The 17,129-nt window shown below is 39.7% G+C and overlaps 2 protein-coding genes across 3 annotated transcripts in view; both read right to left on the minus strand.

The window, feature by feature from the left end:
• Window positions 1–1,376: 1,376 nt before the first annotated feature.
• On the minus strand, window positions 1,377–11,031 carry LOC115381919 (uncharacterized). Of its 2 annotated transcripts, none has more exons than XM_030083562.1 (10): window positions 10,955–11,031; window positions 7,854–9,515; window positions 7,232–7,337; window positions 5,925–6,072; window positions 5,637–5,684; window positions 5,416–5,493; window positions 4,785–4,922; window positions 3,596–3,679; window positions 2,478–2,528; window positions 1,377–2,375 (listed from the first exon to the last, which is right to left on the minus strand). In XM_030083562.1, exons 2-10 carry the CDS (start codon window positions 9,250–9,252, stop codon window positions 2,265–2,267), a joined length of 2,163 nt encoding a protein of 720 aa, XP_029939422.1. In that variant the 5' UTR covers window positions 9,253–9,515; window positions 10,955–11,031; the 3' UTR covers window positions 1,377–2,264. The 2 variants fall into 2 exon arrangements, with proteins under 2 accessions (XP_029939422.1, XP_029939423.1); XM_030083563.1 differs by having other exon boundaries at window positions 10,910–10,966.
• Window positions 11,032–14,585: 3,554 nt separating this feature from the next.
• anos1b (anosmin 1b) overlaps window positions 14,586–17,129 on the minus strand; it is a 49,110-nt gene continuing 46,566 nt past the window's right edge. The window contains exons 12-15 of the mRNA XM_030083561.1: window positions 16,634–16,796; window positions 16,190–16,422; window positions 15,498–15,641; window positions 14,586–15,343 (exon numbers count right to left, since the gene is read on the minus strand). Of these exons, the coding sequence (XP_029939421.1) occupies window positions 15,332–15,343; window positions 15,498–15,641; window positions 16,190–16,422; window positions 16,634–16,796 (552 nt within the window). The 3' untranslated portion in view covers window positions 14,586–15,331. The remainder of the gene's footprint in view (window positions 15,344–15,497; window positions 15,642–16,189; window positions 16,423–16,633; window positions 16,797–17,129) is intronic.

A 17,129-nucleotide genomic window follows, 5' to 3' on the forward strand; every position in this document is an offset into this window, starting at 1 on the left:
ATGTGAGGTGTGATTGCTGGGCTCAGGCCGAAAAGGCTTAGTTGGGTACAATGACTGGGTCACGACCTGTGGAATCCAACACGGGAAAGAGGCGCAATGCTACTCAGTTTTAGAAGGCAAGGAGCCATGAAGCATCATGAGCCCCGGTGGCAAAAACTAGCACTATTTAAGTGGAATGTCACCTCTCTGACTAAATAAATAAATAAATAAATGAATAAATAAATAAATAAATAAATGGAGCAGGACAGGACTGACAGCTGTTTGCTCTCATGCGCCAAATGGCACTTCTTTATTTTTGGCCCTCTTGGAGCAGCTGGGTAGGGTTCTGCAAACTATCAAACCAGATAAGAATATTCAATTATTTAAAATGTGGAAATAATAAACAGTCTTTATTTGTAGAAAATGTTTGCTTCAACATAGTCATAATAAGGTGGTCACATCAAATAACAAACAACACCAAGAATGTGAACCGTGAAGTGAGGGGGAAAAAAAATGTATCAGGTTATTAAACGCCTGATTCTCTCAGCCTTGCAGAAGTACTACTCCTGTTTGGAGTCTTAAAGAATTAAACTTGGTAGAGGTACATTCATTATTTGAAACTAACCAAAGAAATGTTGATTACAACAACTTGAACCCCTCCAACCTTAAATACCACTTGAGCCAGCTGAGGTTTTTTTGGGCACTGGGGTCGAACCCAGCTAGCAGTTGGTGAAGGCGGGATACCTCCTGGACAGGCCGCCAGTCCACATAAAGGTGAAAACAGACCATCACATACTCCCATATTCACACTTTGTGAGGTCACCATGGGAGGACACGGGACTACCTGGAGAAAAAAAAAAAAAAAAAAAAAAAAAACCCCAAGCATATGCAGGGAGAACATGCAAGCTCCATTCGAGCCAGGTTCAAACCCAAAACTTTCCTTGCTATGGTTTAAGTGTTCATCAATATACCACTGCTAGCCCCCCCCCCCCCAACCCCACCCCAACCCCACCCCACCCCAACTCTAATGCCTAAAGGGATAGTTCGGGATTTTTGACTTGAATCTGTATAGCATCCCCATCAGCAGTGTTGTTCATCCACACAGACTGACCCCTGACAGCGTCCAGTGAGCAGAGATCCTGTCCGGTTTCGGTCCAGAGGAAGGTAGTCCGGCAAGTTTGCCAGGGTCCCGAAAATAAAGCGTTTTTCTTCTCAAACCAATATGTGTCTGAAAGAGTGATATATTTGCATCACAAACCGTTTACTGCGAAAAAGTCAGACCTCGTAAACGCTTGGCACTATTTTCTCTCCCTTCATATCACTCCGCGCTGCCTCCAGCTGGAGCTAACCAGTGCGGCTGCCAGCTGGAGGCAGCGCGGAGTGATATGAAGGGAGAGAAAATAGTGTCAAGTGTTTACGAGGTATGACTTTTTCGCAGTAAACGGTTTGTGATGCAAATATATCACTCTTTCAGACACATATTGGTTTGAGAAGAAAAACGCTTCATTTTCGGGACCCTGGCAAACTACCTTCCTCTGGACCGAAACCGGACAGGATCTCCGCTCACTGGACGCTGTCAGGGGTAAGTCTGTGTGAATGAACAACACTGCTGATAGGGATGCTATACAGATTCAAGTCAAAAATCCTGAACTATCCCTTTAACTTTGAATTAAACAGCTGGTCCACTGAATATGCTTACTTTATCAACATGACTTCAAACATGCATACCACTTAACTAGGACAGAGTCCAACAGTGCAGCGTAAACTCAAGTGTATCAGTGTCATTCATTTCAAATGGGCATCTCAGAAGTGAAGCCACTCCAACTTCAGCAGCACGTCCACCCTGTTGGTCCATAACACTCAGTAATTTGAAGTTTAATGCTCCACGGAGTCCTTAAAGGGGGCTATCTGGGCCTTTTGTTTGAAAATGTGGAAATGTGAGGGTGAATGGAGACAGCATCATTGACCAGAAATGCACAGGTCCTGCATTTTCAAGAGTCAGTAAGAGCCACATCAGTAGATCCTTGCAAATCTGGAAGTCATAATCTTCTAAAATGTCAAAGTGTTGCTGAACTCTAACACACCACCCAACAATCCCAAGTGAGTGACGTTTTTGATAGTTAACGGGCACATGGGCTTTAAAGGCTCTCCGGATAGAGATGGTTTGGTGTCGTTGGTTTCTGCCAGCTGTGACTGAAGTGGCCGTTCGACAGGCTTCAGTAGACAGTCTCGCGTAACCAAACAAGAATCCAGTGAGTAACAGCGACTTGCTGCTTCATGGCTGTTCAGTTGTTCAGATGACAGTCACACAGCTCCTTGTAGATTCTCTTGCGGATGCATGGCATGTCTTCCTGACTGAAGAGCAGAGGCTTCTTCACTGACAGACGACGGCAGTACTGACAGAGAGAAAGACACAATGGGATGTAATTTTCACCTCAACTTTCATGGCAGTCATTGCTAGAGGAAAGAACGAAAAAAAAAAAAAAAAAAAATCCCACCTCCAGTATGAAAACCCCACAGTCACTGTCGTTCTTCTGCTGAGGGATACCCTGCAGAGGGAACACATCAGAGTAGAACAAAATCTCAGACAAAATTATATTAATTTCAGTACTGAGCAAGCCTATCTAGCTGAAAAACAAAGAACTTAATGAATAAAAAAAAATACTACAGGAAAGTTAAATACCACTATAATTAAATCCAAACTGAAAATTTGAGTCTGAAACATAAACTTGCTATTTTTCATTTTTATATAACTGTAGTCTGAATCATGAAAAAATTAGCTTCATAGTTTAAGAATTTTTAAATAATAACTGACAGAACTACTTTCAGTAGTCTTTGTATTGTTTGAGATGCATCATTTATCTTCAAAGCGTGCATATAACCTGACGTCTCAAAAGGTGCCAAACAACTTGCAACATAGTTGCTTTTCATAACTTTAAAGAATTGACAAAAAGTTACAATTAAGTTATAATGACACATTAAATACATTTTTGATTTCATACTGCTATAATCACCATGTCTTGCAAACAGCCAAAGAAACATTGTTTAGCTTCATTTCAAAACGTGATAAGGTGACATGTCATCCCATGAACCACTAGGTGGTGCTGTTGGACCAATCTTGAAAAGAAAAGACTTGTGTCAGGACACTTGATAGCAATGGCCAGCTCATCAGGCTTTCTGCTCAGCTTCTTAATATATGAATACACTGTATAATCAGCACTGTCCCTTACAAGCATTATACTTAACTGTGCAATTAAAAACTCAATTCTCCTGTGCAATACCTATTTTGTACCTAGATAGCATTGAGTAAATCCTCAATTGCCTGAGCTCTGCATTAGATACTGTTCATATGTGCCTTTTAGCTGCAATTCTGTTTTTGCTGTTCCTATTTGCTGCCCATTTATATCGCCGCGGTTGAAAATATCTGTATTTAAATTATTCTGTCCACTATGCTGCTGCAATTTCTCACCTGTGGGACTGATAAAGGTTTATCTAATCTAATCTACATTCAGTTAATCCAGGTGTGTTGGAGCAGGGGAACATTGAAAACATGCAGGGCTGCAGCCCTCCAGGACCAGGAATGCACGCCTCTGGGTAAGAGGCAGAGATCAGTCACCTTGATAATAGCAGTTGTCCAACCCTTCTGAAAACCAGTCAGTTTCTTCTCTGAGGCTTCAGACTGAAGGTACTTCATGATGTTCTGGTAGGACGACATACATACACATGGATCACAGTCAAACTATGAAAATACTGAAAGAGTATTTAAGCATATTTCCTCAGCTAGACAGCAGCGTTCCTAACTTTTATCCAAGCATTTTTTTTTCTTCCAGAGTTACAGATAGAGTGGTTGTGCATTGGAATATGTAATTCTAACTTTATTTTGGTATTTATTTATAAGTTTTCTTGAAGGAAGAGGATGAGTGCATGGACCAAAACAGATATATTCATATAACGAGATTTCCACTGGATGGTTTTCTGGCTTTGTTTGAGAGTATGATAGTCACTTCATCCAAAGCTCTGAAGATTGACAGAATGACTGAACTGTCACATCACTTCCACAAAAAAAAAAAAAAAAAAAAAAAAAAAAAAACACCGCACAACCCTAAAACTTCAACTAATTATTTGTTCATACTTCTAGTGACACAACATTCCGTGAATTGATTTCAATAACTTTTTCCCCGTGCTTGTTGAGCTCGTGTTTTATAAGCATACTACTTGGGGCGGCTGTGGATCAGTGGGGAGAGCAGTTGTCTGACAATCGGGATGTTGTTGATTTGATTCCTGTCTCCCCCTGTCTGCATGTCGAAGTGTCCTTGGGCAAGACACTGAACCGTGTATTGCCCCCGGTGGATGGACTGAGTGCCTTGCATGGCAGCCGCCTCCACCGGCGTGTGAATGGGTGAATGTGATAATGCAGTGTAAAGCGCTTTGGTCTCTGCTAATGCAGATGAAAAAGCACTATATATTACCATTTACTATGTTATACAGCCCACAATGCTTAGATTCCAGGTAAAGTATATTTTATGTGACTGTATATAGCACAATGCAATAATGTGTTCGACTGAAATCACACTTTTCTATCACTGGACATGCCTGGACAATGCTTGAATAATACAATTGAGGAAAAAGGGGTTTTCAGCTCTACTCAATTAGAATCTCACAATGGAACTGATGGCCCAAATGTTTGAGAAAGCAGCCGAAACGGTGAGATACTGAGATTCTTTTTCCACGAGTTTGCTCCGCGGTCAGTCCAAATCTGACAATATGACCTGTGACCTCGTCAGCATGCGGAGGGGGTCGCTTACGTCTGTGGTGTGTCTGAAGACGATGCCTTGGCTGTCATAGTAGCTGATGGTTTTGGTTGCCATGGTGACAGTGACAAGCGACCAGTGTATCTCTAAATGGATGGGAATTAGCAAGAGCCACTTGGAGAAAAGGTCGACCTGAAAAATTCCCACAAATTAAAGCAAAAATTGTTAAAAATTAAAATAAAACTTCATCTGCAGAGTCTGTAAAGAATATACAATTTACAAAGTTAAAATGTAAGTTTTCTTTCTTATCCACCACAATGCTCTCCTACCATCATTCGTTCCACAAGGATGCATTAATGCACTGACTTGCTCTGTAGCACTTATAAAACAACCTTTCATTGCAATAGGTTACCAAATGGGTTGTATCTCTCTTACAGAATCACTTTTCAGATTATTTCATGATTACTATAAAAACATATACGACAGGGTGACACTCAAGTGAAGGGGGTGGGTGGGTTGTCCAACATTAACCATTTGCTGTTTATACATTCGAGTAAATCATTCAGGTTGTAGGTTAATCATTACTTTACTGCATCAACTTGGGAAAAAAAGCTGCACATATTTTCCTGTCTTTTACTTCTCCAATGTGACAGTTAGTAACAATGTCAAAATTGTTTGTCCTTACTTTTTTAGTCCACCTCTTCACACCATCATAACCTTTGGCTACCAGCTGCTTGTGAAAGAAGCTGTTGAAAAAATGAACCTGGAGAAAAAAAAAATACAACTGGTACACAACTAAGAAGTTTGGTTAATTATTCCTGGAGAGACTAAAAATTGGGCTCTTATGAACATTTACATGTTTTCTTTATACTTGTAGTAGAAGACCAAAACCACATCATGACTTACCTTGTGCTCCGTCGCCTCCATAATGAGCTCTCCATACATGTTAATTATCTGAACATAAAATATAGAAAAATAATTTCAGAAAGAGTGAATTTCTTTTGACTAAAAATTAAATACAAGTTTGGTTGTCACTAGACAGACTTCTGATTTAACAAAGTCACAAAAATCCCATTGCAAGAAGAGCAACAGGAAACTCTCCAGAGCAAAATTCAAGAGACTTTCCTGCTGGAATGTTAAACAGAGCAATGTTTAAGCAGCTATAAGTTTTCTGCATGGTCGCCTTCTCTTTACCTGATCATTCAGCCAGTTCTGTTCCTCCAGAGTTCCAAGGTCCTCCAAGCTCAGAGTGTGTTTGTTATAAGTGACCATGAAGCCTGTGAAAGGAGCAGAGGCCAGCCCTGCCCTGTACCGAGTGATCTCTCCTTTGATGTCCAGGCCACTTAAAGGGATAGATAACAAACAAGGATTCAAACAATGCCTCATTTTGGCATTATAACTTCTTTTTAGGAAACCAACAATAATAATTCTGTTCACTGTCTCCTGTGTGATTCATCCCAAAACTGTGGTAGTGTTGACAAAACATGTGAACTGGGCTGAACTGAGTGACTGCCTGATACTGTTGCTCCTGTATGTTTTTTTTAATCTTCTTGCTGCCTTTAAACCGTTTCTACTATTCATAATTTGCCAACCTTGCTCTTCAAAAACTTAAAACTTTAGCATTTTTAAAGCTAAATCAGTACAGCCATTCAACCACTGCCTAGCACCACAGTCAGAGACAAGTGAAAAATCCAGGGTTGAACTAATGTTTAACCATCATTGTTGAATCGTTTTGGGGCGGAGTGAGAAAGACTGTGACAGTACTTTGATATATAGTGAATTCTTCACAAAAAGCAAAGCAAGCAGACTTCTAACTCTTAGTACTTGATATTATTTTACACAGATTCCATCTTACTGTGATTTGAAAACAGTTGCCATGCAAAACAGCCTTTAGACACGGTGACCAGAGAAGTTACTCATTGATTTTGCTTGTAAGTAATCATTACTTGTCCCTAATCACCTGAACAGCCTGCGAATTGCTGATGCACTTGCACTGATGCACTGATCTGTGCATTACTGTATATACTACAGATTAGTTTTAATCTTAGCTAAGTGTATGAGAATAAACAGTTTATTCCATTTTATCATATTTATATTAATTATTTAACGTTCTGTCATGGCAGAAGTGCAGCAAAATTCACATGTAAAAAGACAGCCAATTGTGAAGCTGCTGCACTCGCAACTGGCTAGTTGTATTTCCAGCACTTGTAGCCAAATATATAGTTTTCAATTATTGTATATCTTTGTATGCACTGACAAAACATATTACATGTACAAACTTTAACGCAGATTAGCAGATTTTCTACAAATTTGAAAACAGACACATGTTGAGACAAGTTTTGCAGAAGCTGGTTTGCATGAACAAATCTCACTTTGGACACACGGATTGAGATACAGAGAAGTCTGCATACACACTGATCAATAGTTTGCTACAGTAATGTCCCCATTTTCAAAAACTGGCAAATTCCACTTTATACTAAAATTAGACTGTGTGCACTAACCTGTCAACGAGGTCAGGGCTGCCTTCTGTCTTCAGATGCTCAAGAACATCGGTCTCGGTGAGAGGAATGAAACTTCCATATTTTATGTAGAATTGCTCCAAAAACTCTAAAACAGAAGACACTTAATCATAATATCTATGAAAATAATGTAAAATAAAAGTGTGCCTGGCGATTTATATTGTAGGACTAGAAATCTAGAAGCATAACTGCATAGGTTTAAATAAAACTATACGAATGGCAAAACTGGTGTAAATCAAAATACACCTTAAAGGATATCTACTAGTCTATAGAACATTACTTTATAAATATTCTTCTCTAATTAGCAACTAAGGATTGTTTGTGTTAAAAACAAACAAGAATGTGCAATTTCAATGTATTTTTCTAAAGAGACAATTTTAATGTTTTGGAAATGAAAATGTGGATCATATATGTTTTTACTAGCAAAGTAAGTCCAGATTGAATCTGTGTGTATTAAAAGTTCTTGGCTGTACTTTTTTTTGAAATGGTGACATATGACAGGATGGACTGCCACCTCCCAAAGTGGCCTATGTCTGAATTTAGGAAAGAAAACATAACAACACCATTTTGCCAACCACAGAAATACACTATGAAAACATCTTACCATGGACCATATGGGTAAGGTGCGCCAGGACTTCTTCTCTCTGCATCGTTGCATCCATCACGGCCTCTTGTTGCGAAGTCCTATCTGATGTTCCCTCCTCATTATTTTCCCAAGTGCCAGACAGAGTGTACAGTTTGTGGTCCCATATGGCCCATGGGTGGTCTTTTTGGTTGACCGATATAGGGGTGAATGTCGGAGAGGAATCCTTGGATGGATGAGGAGTTTCCAGCATGGCGCTGTGGTTGTGGTTTTCTGATGGACTGATGTTTCCATTGGACAGTGTTGACGCTAAAGAAAAAAGATCCATTCTTTCTGGGCTGTGAAACACTTCCGCCTCAGCGTCCAGGTCCTGAAGTACTCCGGGTGTGACCGGCCATGAGGTGGACAGTGGACCATTTCCTGGTTCAATTACAATCATGTAGTCCTCCTGCACCTCCTCTTCTGTATCACAAAGATTTACAGTTTCTCCATTTCTAAATGAACTATTAACCGTGTTTGTCTCACCCCCATGTTTATGCTGTGAATTCGGTGTATTTTGGTTTTCCCCCGGCATTGACTGACCTAAGGCATCCGTTTTCAAGGTGGTGGCACCACCTTGAGCTCCTTTTATTTCAATCTCCCTCCCTTCTCTGTTTTGACTTATAACGATAAACCCTCCCTGCTCTGCTGTTCCTAAAGCGCTCTTTTCTGTGTTTGGGCTATCGCTACCTTCCATCTGCAGTGCACCACTAACCTCTGAACCCAGAGGTGACGTTTTCTTTTTCTTAACTTGCTGTTTTTCTGACTCAACACAGCTCTTAACTGGTACATCCTGCAAGGAGACGGGAGTTTCAGTAGTTTGTGACGGAGCATTATCCACTGCTGAACCTGACTGTTGAACCTTGCCACCTGTGTCATTTTCATCTGTCGATTTCTCCTTGGCCAAATCAAGATTCTTGACCGGGGTCACCTGGAAGTTTCTTTTTAGAGTATGCCCAATGTTCCGACCAGCACCTCTCCCCCTGCCACTCCCTCTCCCACCCACTGAGGTCTTAACATTGTGTCCTGTGCTGTTAGGACCACAGCAGTTACAAGCCTTAGGAGTCCTCTTCCTGCCCGATGTGCGGCCACTGATTGGATCCGGAGCAGGAGTTGTTGTGGAGATCGATGATATACTCAATGTTTTTGCTGGGGTTACAGCAGTGGGGTTTGCATCAGCAGGAGTCAGAGTAGAGGGTTGTGTAAACCCTGAGTTGGAGGTGAGGTCTGTGGTGAGGGCTTGGGTTGGAATATGGTTTAGGTCCTGAACTGCAGTACCTCCATGGGAAAGCATAAGAGGAGGTGCAGTAGCAGTAACAGTTAAATGAGGTGATGCTGATGGTGTCGTTTTCATTGGGGATGCAGAGTCACTGTGAACCATCACGCCCTTCTTTGGCTTTTCAGACCCATCCCCAACACCACTCTCTGTACTCCTGTCCTTTCCTTCCTTTCAGCTTGGTGGACTGTAAATAGGATTGTCCTCCTTGATCGTTACACCTCCAACTTGTTTTCTTCTGTGAAAGAGTTTTACTGTGAGCAAAGTGTTTCTTCTTCAGCTGTCTTCACCACAGATTGATGCCCGCTGACTAAAGCAGTTTCGATTACGAACATCCCTCAGTGTCAAAATATCACCATTGTGGTCTCCTAAATGGAGGGAAAGGACAAAGTGAAACAATTTAGAGAATAAGGCATACATTAGACCATTCTACTGGTTACTTCATTCTGTTTAAATGTTGATTTGACTGTTAAAAATCATTTCTCTGATGACAGGTTTCACTATGAAAACTTCAGACAACATGAAGGTTAAGGCTTCACAAACAATACAGTTATTGAAGCTTTGATTCTCTTTTTGAAAACCTGTCATGTACCATCTGTCATGTCCAGGCTCATCTAATCGCTTTTTACTTCGTGTACATTGTTGTTTGAAAAGAATAATCGACTTAAACATACCTTAGCATTTAGTTAAGATAAGTTTGACTCATATGTAACTACTGCAGGTGCATCACAGCATCTCTCATATCAGACTATAAAAGTTAGAGTTGGTCTAATGGCTCTATGATTTTGTGTTGAGTTGCTTTTAGAAAAGAAAATACGACAAAATTTTTTTTTTTGAAAAGCTTAATAATATTGTGAGGCCACAGACTGTTTTATAAAATGAATGGGGACAACAACATTTTTTTAAAGTAAGAACGTGTACCTTAATTTTATAATAGAAAGATTCCCACACAACATAACTAGAACGTTACCATATCCAATTAGAAAGAATAAAATATAAAAAAGTACATATTAAATATCAGCATGAAATATATATATAAAAATATATATATATTTATTTGTACAATGCTTAACGGTGACTAATAAAAGCATGGAATAGTGGCTTCACAATAACAAACACTATTTAAAAATGAAAAGTTACGTTAAAGTGACAATTATTTCCCTATAAATTAAAGTACAAATTACAAGGTTCGTTAGTCACGATGGACATCTGTCGTTTTAGCACACAACTAACAGATTTCAGTGCAGAATAACCTCGACATAATGATAAGCACTTGACTTCTATGTCGTTTCTCCGTCTCAAGGAAGAGGCACATGAAGAGCAGCCATTGTACTGAAGTCGCTGTGAAATAAACGCTACCTGTAGCAGCTGGGTTTCACAGGAGATGACAGAAAAATCCCTCATTTTCTAAAAAAATACGAGATAGCAAAAACATATTCAATTAAGTTATTGAGTCCTATATGAACCGTCTCGTTAGCGGAAAGAATGCAACATTTCAACACGGGACTGACGAAGCACGTCCACACAAACCCCGCAATAAAGACCGTAAGTCGAAACAGACTATTGCGGTAATGTGCAAACACTAACATGTGAAAGTAAATCTTCTGAAAGTGTCTCTACGACCTCGCTTTGGCCAAAACAAACGACAACACAAAGCAACGACAACACACATTTCCTCCATTTTTAGAGGAAAGTTGGAGGCGTCTAAAAACAAAACATGAGCATATGTAAAGTATACAAACAAGTCTGAATTCAAACATACCAAATACTTGATACGAAGCCAAGACAAAATATTATATCCTCTTACTTGTGAGAGAAGTGATAAAGTGTTTCATCCAGCCACGATTTCAAGAAACAATTCAAGCCGTGGTCGCTCAGTTATTACGTCACAGTGCCGAGCTCAGCTTCGGGTAACTCCGGAGACGTCACCGAAGTCGACTTCGGCTTTTTGGTGCGTCTTCAGACAATAATTTTGATGTAATGCAGTAATCAAATAAAACAACTCAAGGTGCACCACCCCTATAAATACGATAATAAACACGGAATCCATGGACATGTAAAAAGCGTCCACTCATACTGTAATGAACAAGACAGGGGTAAGTTCTCTTTTCGACTGCAGAGCCTTGATTTACATGGATGAGCTTTGTAAAAATGTATGAATGTGATAAAACAATAACATATCATTGATCTGATAAAGCACACTTGACATGCAGGCTTGTTGTTTGTTTAGTGCTGTCATTGGAATTCGTATTTAATGGCACGTTTCGGCTCCTGCGAGTTATAATCGGCCATGAAAAAAAACCATGGAGAAACAATATGCCCGTGCATGTGTTTCAATAGAATCTACAGTAGTTGAATATATCTGCATGTAACAATTGTTTAATTAGCAACATTTCAAAAGAGGTTCAGCGTGAACAGCGTTCTAGCCGTCTACCTCGGTTTAGCTGCATTGTTAGCGGCTATCAGTTAGCTACTATCTTACTATGTTAGCCCCTCTGCTAGCTGCTGCAGAATGGTTATTTGGCTGCTGGAGGACATCAGACTCCTGATTAAACTGCTGCTTTTGTGTGTTATTGAACCGAAGGTTTTTCTCATAACACACTAATTAAAAAAAAATCGTTAGGTGCTGGCCCTTGTTCTCTCAACAATGTTTTTCCCCCCCCCCCCTCCCTGTAAACGTTAATATTTCGTAGGGTTATGACAGCCTGTCCCTCGGGCCTCGTTCAGAAGACAGTGACCGCATGAAAACGCCATCCTTTTCTGTTTTCGATTCAGAAAGGGGTTTTCAAAACCAAGGTGGAAACGATGGGAAAAGCTGTGGTTTACGTGTGAAACCACTAGTCAGCGCTATGCTTTAGTAATGTACAATTCATTTCTCAGTATTTCTGCCGTCGCTATGTAGACGTGGGATAAAAAGTCAGTGGTTTAACCTGCAGTCTGCAATGTAGAGGGATGAACATCTCCTGCTGGGGATGGGGAGGCATAGTGCTTCTACACTTGCTGCTGACCCCACCCCACTTTTTTTTTTTCAAAACAGTTGCCAGATGTACCTGATTAATCTCGAAGTATAATAACAAAGTTTCCAACAGTGTGCAACACTGGAACACAAAAACTGTTGAAAACATTGTAGTTTGCATGAGAGGCTACTAGTTCATGATTTGTATTTGTGTAGCAGAAAAGATTGTAATTTCAGTGAGTAGTAAGTAAAGTTTATTTGTATGGTGCTTTTCACAGACCAACTGTCACAAAGTGTTTCACAGTGGCAGATAATCATAAAAAAAAATCAAGATATGACGATAAAAGATCAAATGAACAGAGCATGATACATATAACACATACGATAAGGAATTGTTTTAACATTGCCCACTACTTAAGATCAGAGAGGTAAAATATATAGACAGTACATAGTACAGCCAAGACAATGCTGTGGCAGATTGTTCGAGAATGCTAGAACGGATACATTAACTTGAATCCTTGTGGAGGAACATTTTGGACACAGGAGAACCTTGCTGCTCACATGGTGAGGGTAAATTGAACCCAACATTTAATTTGATCACATATCAGACTTTCAAAGCTCCATGGAGGTGTCATTTGGCATTTGTAAAAAGTCAACAAGCACATTTAATTTTTTTAACAGGATCTTTAATTGAGCTGTAATTTCAGAAAAAACATCAAACATGTTAATCAATACTGTATATTTAGAGTTCATCTTTGATTTCATTTACTATGGTAATGGTCCAGCTGTGTCTGCAGCCCGGTGTCGGTGAGGAGCCGGACACTTCCAGGCACGTTACATGTTTCTCAAGTTGCGTCGTTGTGCTACCTGAGAGTGTCTTCTTCTCTTTATTGTAAGAAAGTATCAAGTTGCTTTATGATCAGTCTGCTAACTAAAGGTGATGTGTGATCAGAAATACTGAGGATAGATAGAAATGTCTTATCTCATTACTAATCATCCTTATAAATCAAAGCATGATCATAACAATCCAGATTTTGTTATATTAATAATCTGAGCTGAGTGGTCTCCTTCCTTCTCTGACACTTTGCCACACATGCTGGCCGTCCCAAGGATGGAGGCTATTTTCGTGTGCAGTGGTGTGGGCTCGGGTGTAGCCTGGCCCTCCACCTGGAGCAGACCTCTGCAGCATTCACTCTGTTTACAGCGCTGACGCTCACTCCTTTTTATTTTATTAGTGATTCTATAGTCACTATTAAATGATATAAGTTTTCTGGCCTCCACCTACCCCACAAACACTTCTATTTCATTCTCCATTAAATTTTCTTTATGTTGTCTGCCACGATTGAGCATGAAATTCCGTTGATCAGCAGGCAGAATATTTCTGAGGTACTTTGCATTTTATGGTAGAAAGTACGAGTGTAGAGGAGGGACATGAAGTCAATCCACATGCTCAACTTTCCAAACTGTGATATTTAAAGTGCAAAGTGCTTGCGAGTGTGTGTGCGCATGGTTTTATAAATCCAATTTTTTTTTTTTTTTTTTTTTTTTTTTTTTTGCCATATGCAGTTTCGGGTTTTGGGCACTGGTACACTTTCAATATGTATCTTACACAGTGTTTTATAAATAAAACCTCAGGAAGCTTGAGGAATCAGTATTTTTGACTTATTCCTGGTCATCACACCAATAACAGCAGACAGTGTGTCTTTGTCACCTTTAATTACAAAACATCTTATACAGCAAAACAATAAATAAAACCAACAATTCAAAAAGTGAAGAAATCAACTAAAAAAAATATTAACAGTAAAAAGTTACATGAAGAGAATATTGACATAGTAGTTACTGAGTGTATGACCCCAGTATCTTTTTCAGCTTATCTGAAGCAATGGTACAATATATTTTTATTAAAGTCTACCACAGGTATGATAACTGTCTGAAAGTGTTCCATATCACCATCTAGTGATACACCTGAATTTCAGAATCAACAATCAAATTCTTCCCCAGCTGAGTAAAAAAATCAAACATATGAGCACAATAATAACATACTGGGGCTTAAGTCAGGAGTTCTGCACACCCACTGAAAGACACTCAAAGATAATGCAGCGACACATTTCAAATAAAAGTTCTGTTGCTGAACTATTTGTACATAAGGTCAGTGCTAATTTATTCTCTACTAGCATGATGAAAAACAACAGGCATATTATGTCTTTTCACAAAATGTCTCTTGGCTCAAGTGGTGCAAAGAGATTCAACTTTATCACGTTATTATTTGACAATCTTGCTTAAAATTCTCTCTTTGTCTCTGTGTTTTCACTGTGTTTGACAGGTGTTTTGGGTGGACTTCTGGACTGTCGAACTGGATGGTTGTGATCTGGGCCTCCTTCTCCCATCACATCTGCACTGTGTGGATTAGCTTGCTGTCTGACATCTAGTGTTTGTTGCTCACCTGTCATTGGTACATAAGAGGAACTGCTAGTGCCAAGTCTTTTTTTTTGCAGAAAGTTCTTTCAAGGCGTTTTTTTTTTTCACTGTCACCTATGCATGTTCTGGTAGGACAGTTGGGTTTTTTTGGCTGTTAAAGTTAGACGAAATAGCTTTGCTGTAATTATCACTATATCATTAAATCTGAACTGAAATTGAATTGTACATAGATATCACAATGTATGCAGTTTTCACAGGAATATCACAATAATGCATCACTAGCACTCACAAAGCATACGTGTAATATTTCAGTAATGCTGCAGTTTTATAAAAAAGAATGAGCTTTTTCGTGCCAAGGCTACTTGTGTGTACTTAATGCTTTTACCAGTATTTGGACCCAGTAATGTTACCACTGTTACAAAGCAATGCTGATCAAGATGAATTCATTAAAGAAAACAATACAGTCAAAGTGTCTTGAAGCAATTATCAGGTCAACAGGATTCAGTCATTTGTCTTCAGAAAATGTTTTGCTCCTTACTCAAGAATTACACCACTTGGATAAGAAGACAAAAATCTTCCAATTATGCATGACTGAGTCACCTTGAGCTGATCCACTTGCTTTGAGACTCTATCAGGACAAATGAGGATATGCAAAGGCAGTCAAATTAGGAAATACATTTTGTGTGTGGAAAAATTGACTTCACAAAGAGAAAAGTATTTTCGCAGTTTTAGCATCTGCATTCAACCTTCAGTGAGACTGTCCTGCATAGACAGTGGGTTTTGGTAAAAATCCCCCGACATTTGCAGATTCTAGGTTGAGGCCTGGAAGACATTAAAATGGACAAATGCTAAGTGAACAGAAATCAGAACCAGGATCACAATATGAAGGGAAATTGACAGAATTGATCATTTAATGAAATGTATATGTATTCATTGGTGCTAAAGAAAAATGCCATTTGTAATAAAGTGCTGCTACCTGTCCAAGTGAGGCGTTGATGGCAGGGGTGTGTATGGTCTTGGAGACTGCAGCTCCACTGACGCCCCCCGCGGTCAGAACCTGGAGCTGCAGCTTGTAAACACTTTGAGCCTGAAGACCTTCAACGGTCACCTCCCGTTGAGACTGAAGAGGGAAGCAGAGTAAGTTCACTAAAGCACAACATCAACATTACTAAGAAAACAAACAATCCAAACGACTTGGTGTTGTCAAAATGTTCTAACCTGTGGGGGGATCTCATTGATATACTACAACAACAAAAACTAACAACAGGTTATGACCTCTCAAAGCTATGTTATCTCGTATGACACTTAAAAAAAACAACTTTACATGTCTATATCCTGGTGCCTTGACCATCTTCCAAGTGGTTTATTTTAAAAAAAAAAGTGTGAGACAGTATCATCTGAAATCCCTGAAAGCCTTCCCTAATAAGAAATTTGGCAAATACAAAATAAATAAATAAACAAAGGATACCCCTATACGAACAGGAAAAAATTCTTTGTGCATGTGACATGCAAGGTCTATACTGAAAGACCCACAAGATCAGGGTCCAACCAGAAATTGTTTCAAATAAATCTCTACAATAACTATACACATTTGGTCACATTTTGTACATAACTTCACCCCTGCGGACATCGCAGCTAATTTATTGTCCCTCCAAACCTTTATCTCACCTGGGCAATGGTTTGAGTTTGGGAGATAAGTGTGTCCTCCTGGCCCTCTGTTACTGCTGTGATCTCGGATTGCAATGTCCAGGTGAACTGGAATCCTTCAATAACTTCTGGATCCAGTGCATGCTGGGACATCCTCCAGTGAAACCTGGTGATGAGGGTGCCGTTGACTTGCTGAAAATCAGCAGTCAGCCGCTCTGGACGCAGTACCACCTTCCTGCCGGCCAGGAGGCGCTCTAAAGCAGAAGACAAGGGACCTCTTTGATAAACAAGTCAACTGTGCATATCAACAAAAAAAAAATAGTGATTTTGTGTCTACAAAAGTACACGTGACCATGATTTTAATAAAAATGTAAAAAAAACTAAACTTGTAATGTTATTCTTAATAATGACTGAGTGACAGGATTAATGAACGCTGCCTTGACATCTGTGTTCAGTTACCCTTACCCTCAGCGTTACAGGGCAAAGCTTTGCCTCCTCTGACCCTGATGGAGGAGCACGAGGGAGTCGTAAGCCAAGCAACAGCCTCTGATCCCGGATTGGCCTTCATTGCCACAGAGACACGGTACTTACAGGCAAACAGCAGGCCTGTAATAGTGTGATGGGTGCCCTGCAGAGACAGGAAAATAAGTCAAGTTTGGAATAAATGTGTGTTAGGAGCAGGGAGCAATTTGCCTGTGGGAATGTGGGTTATTAAATTCATCCACTCTTCAGTGTATTTAAAGCTACTTCACCAACAGACTGCACCAAGTTTGTCAATTATACTTATGAGTAAAACTGGACCAACTGTGGGCAAAAGTAAAACACTCAAATACTTTTCCAGTAACATAAGCAACATGTTTTGTCTCACAACAAGTAGTAAATTCTGTCTGAGAGTCTGACCTCTTATGCAGTCATTAGTCATTATTATTCAAATATCTTATTGTTAATGACTGCATAAGGT

This window comes from Salarias fasciatus, chromosome 23, assembly GCF_902148845.1.
Source record: "Salarias fasciatus chromosome 23, fSalaFa1.1, whole genome shotgun sequence".
NCBI classification, from domain to species: Eukaryota; Metazoa; Chordata; class Actinopteri; order Blenniiformes; family Blenniidae; genus Salarias; species Salarias fasciatus.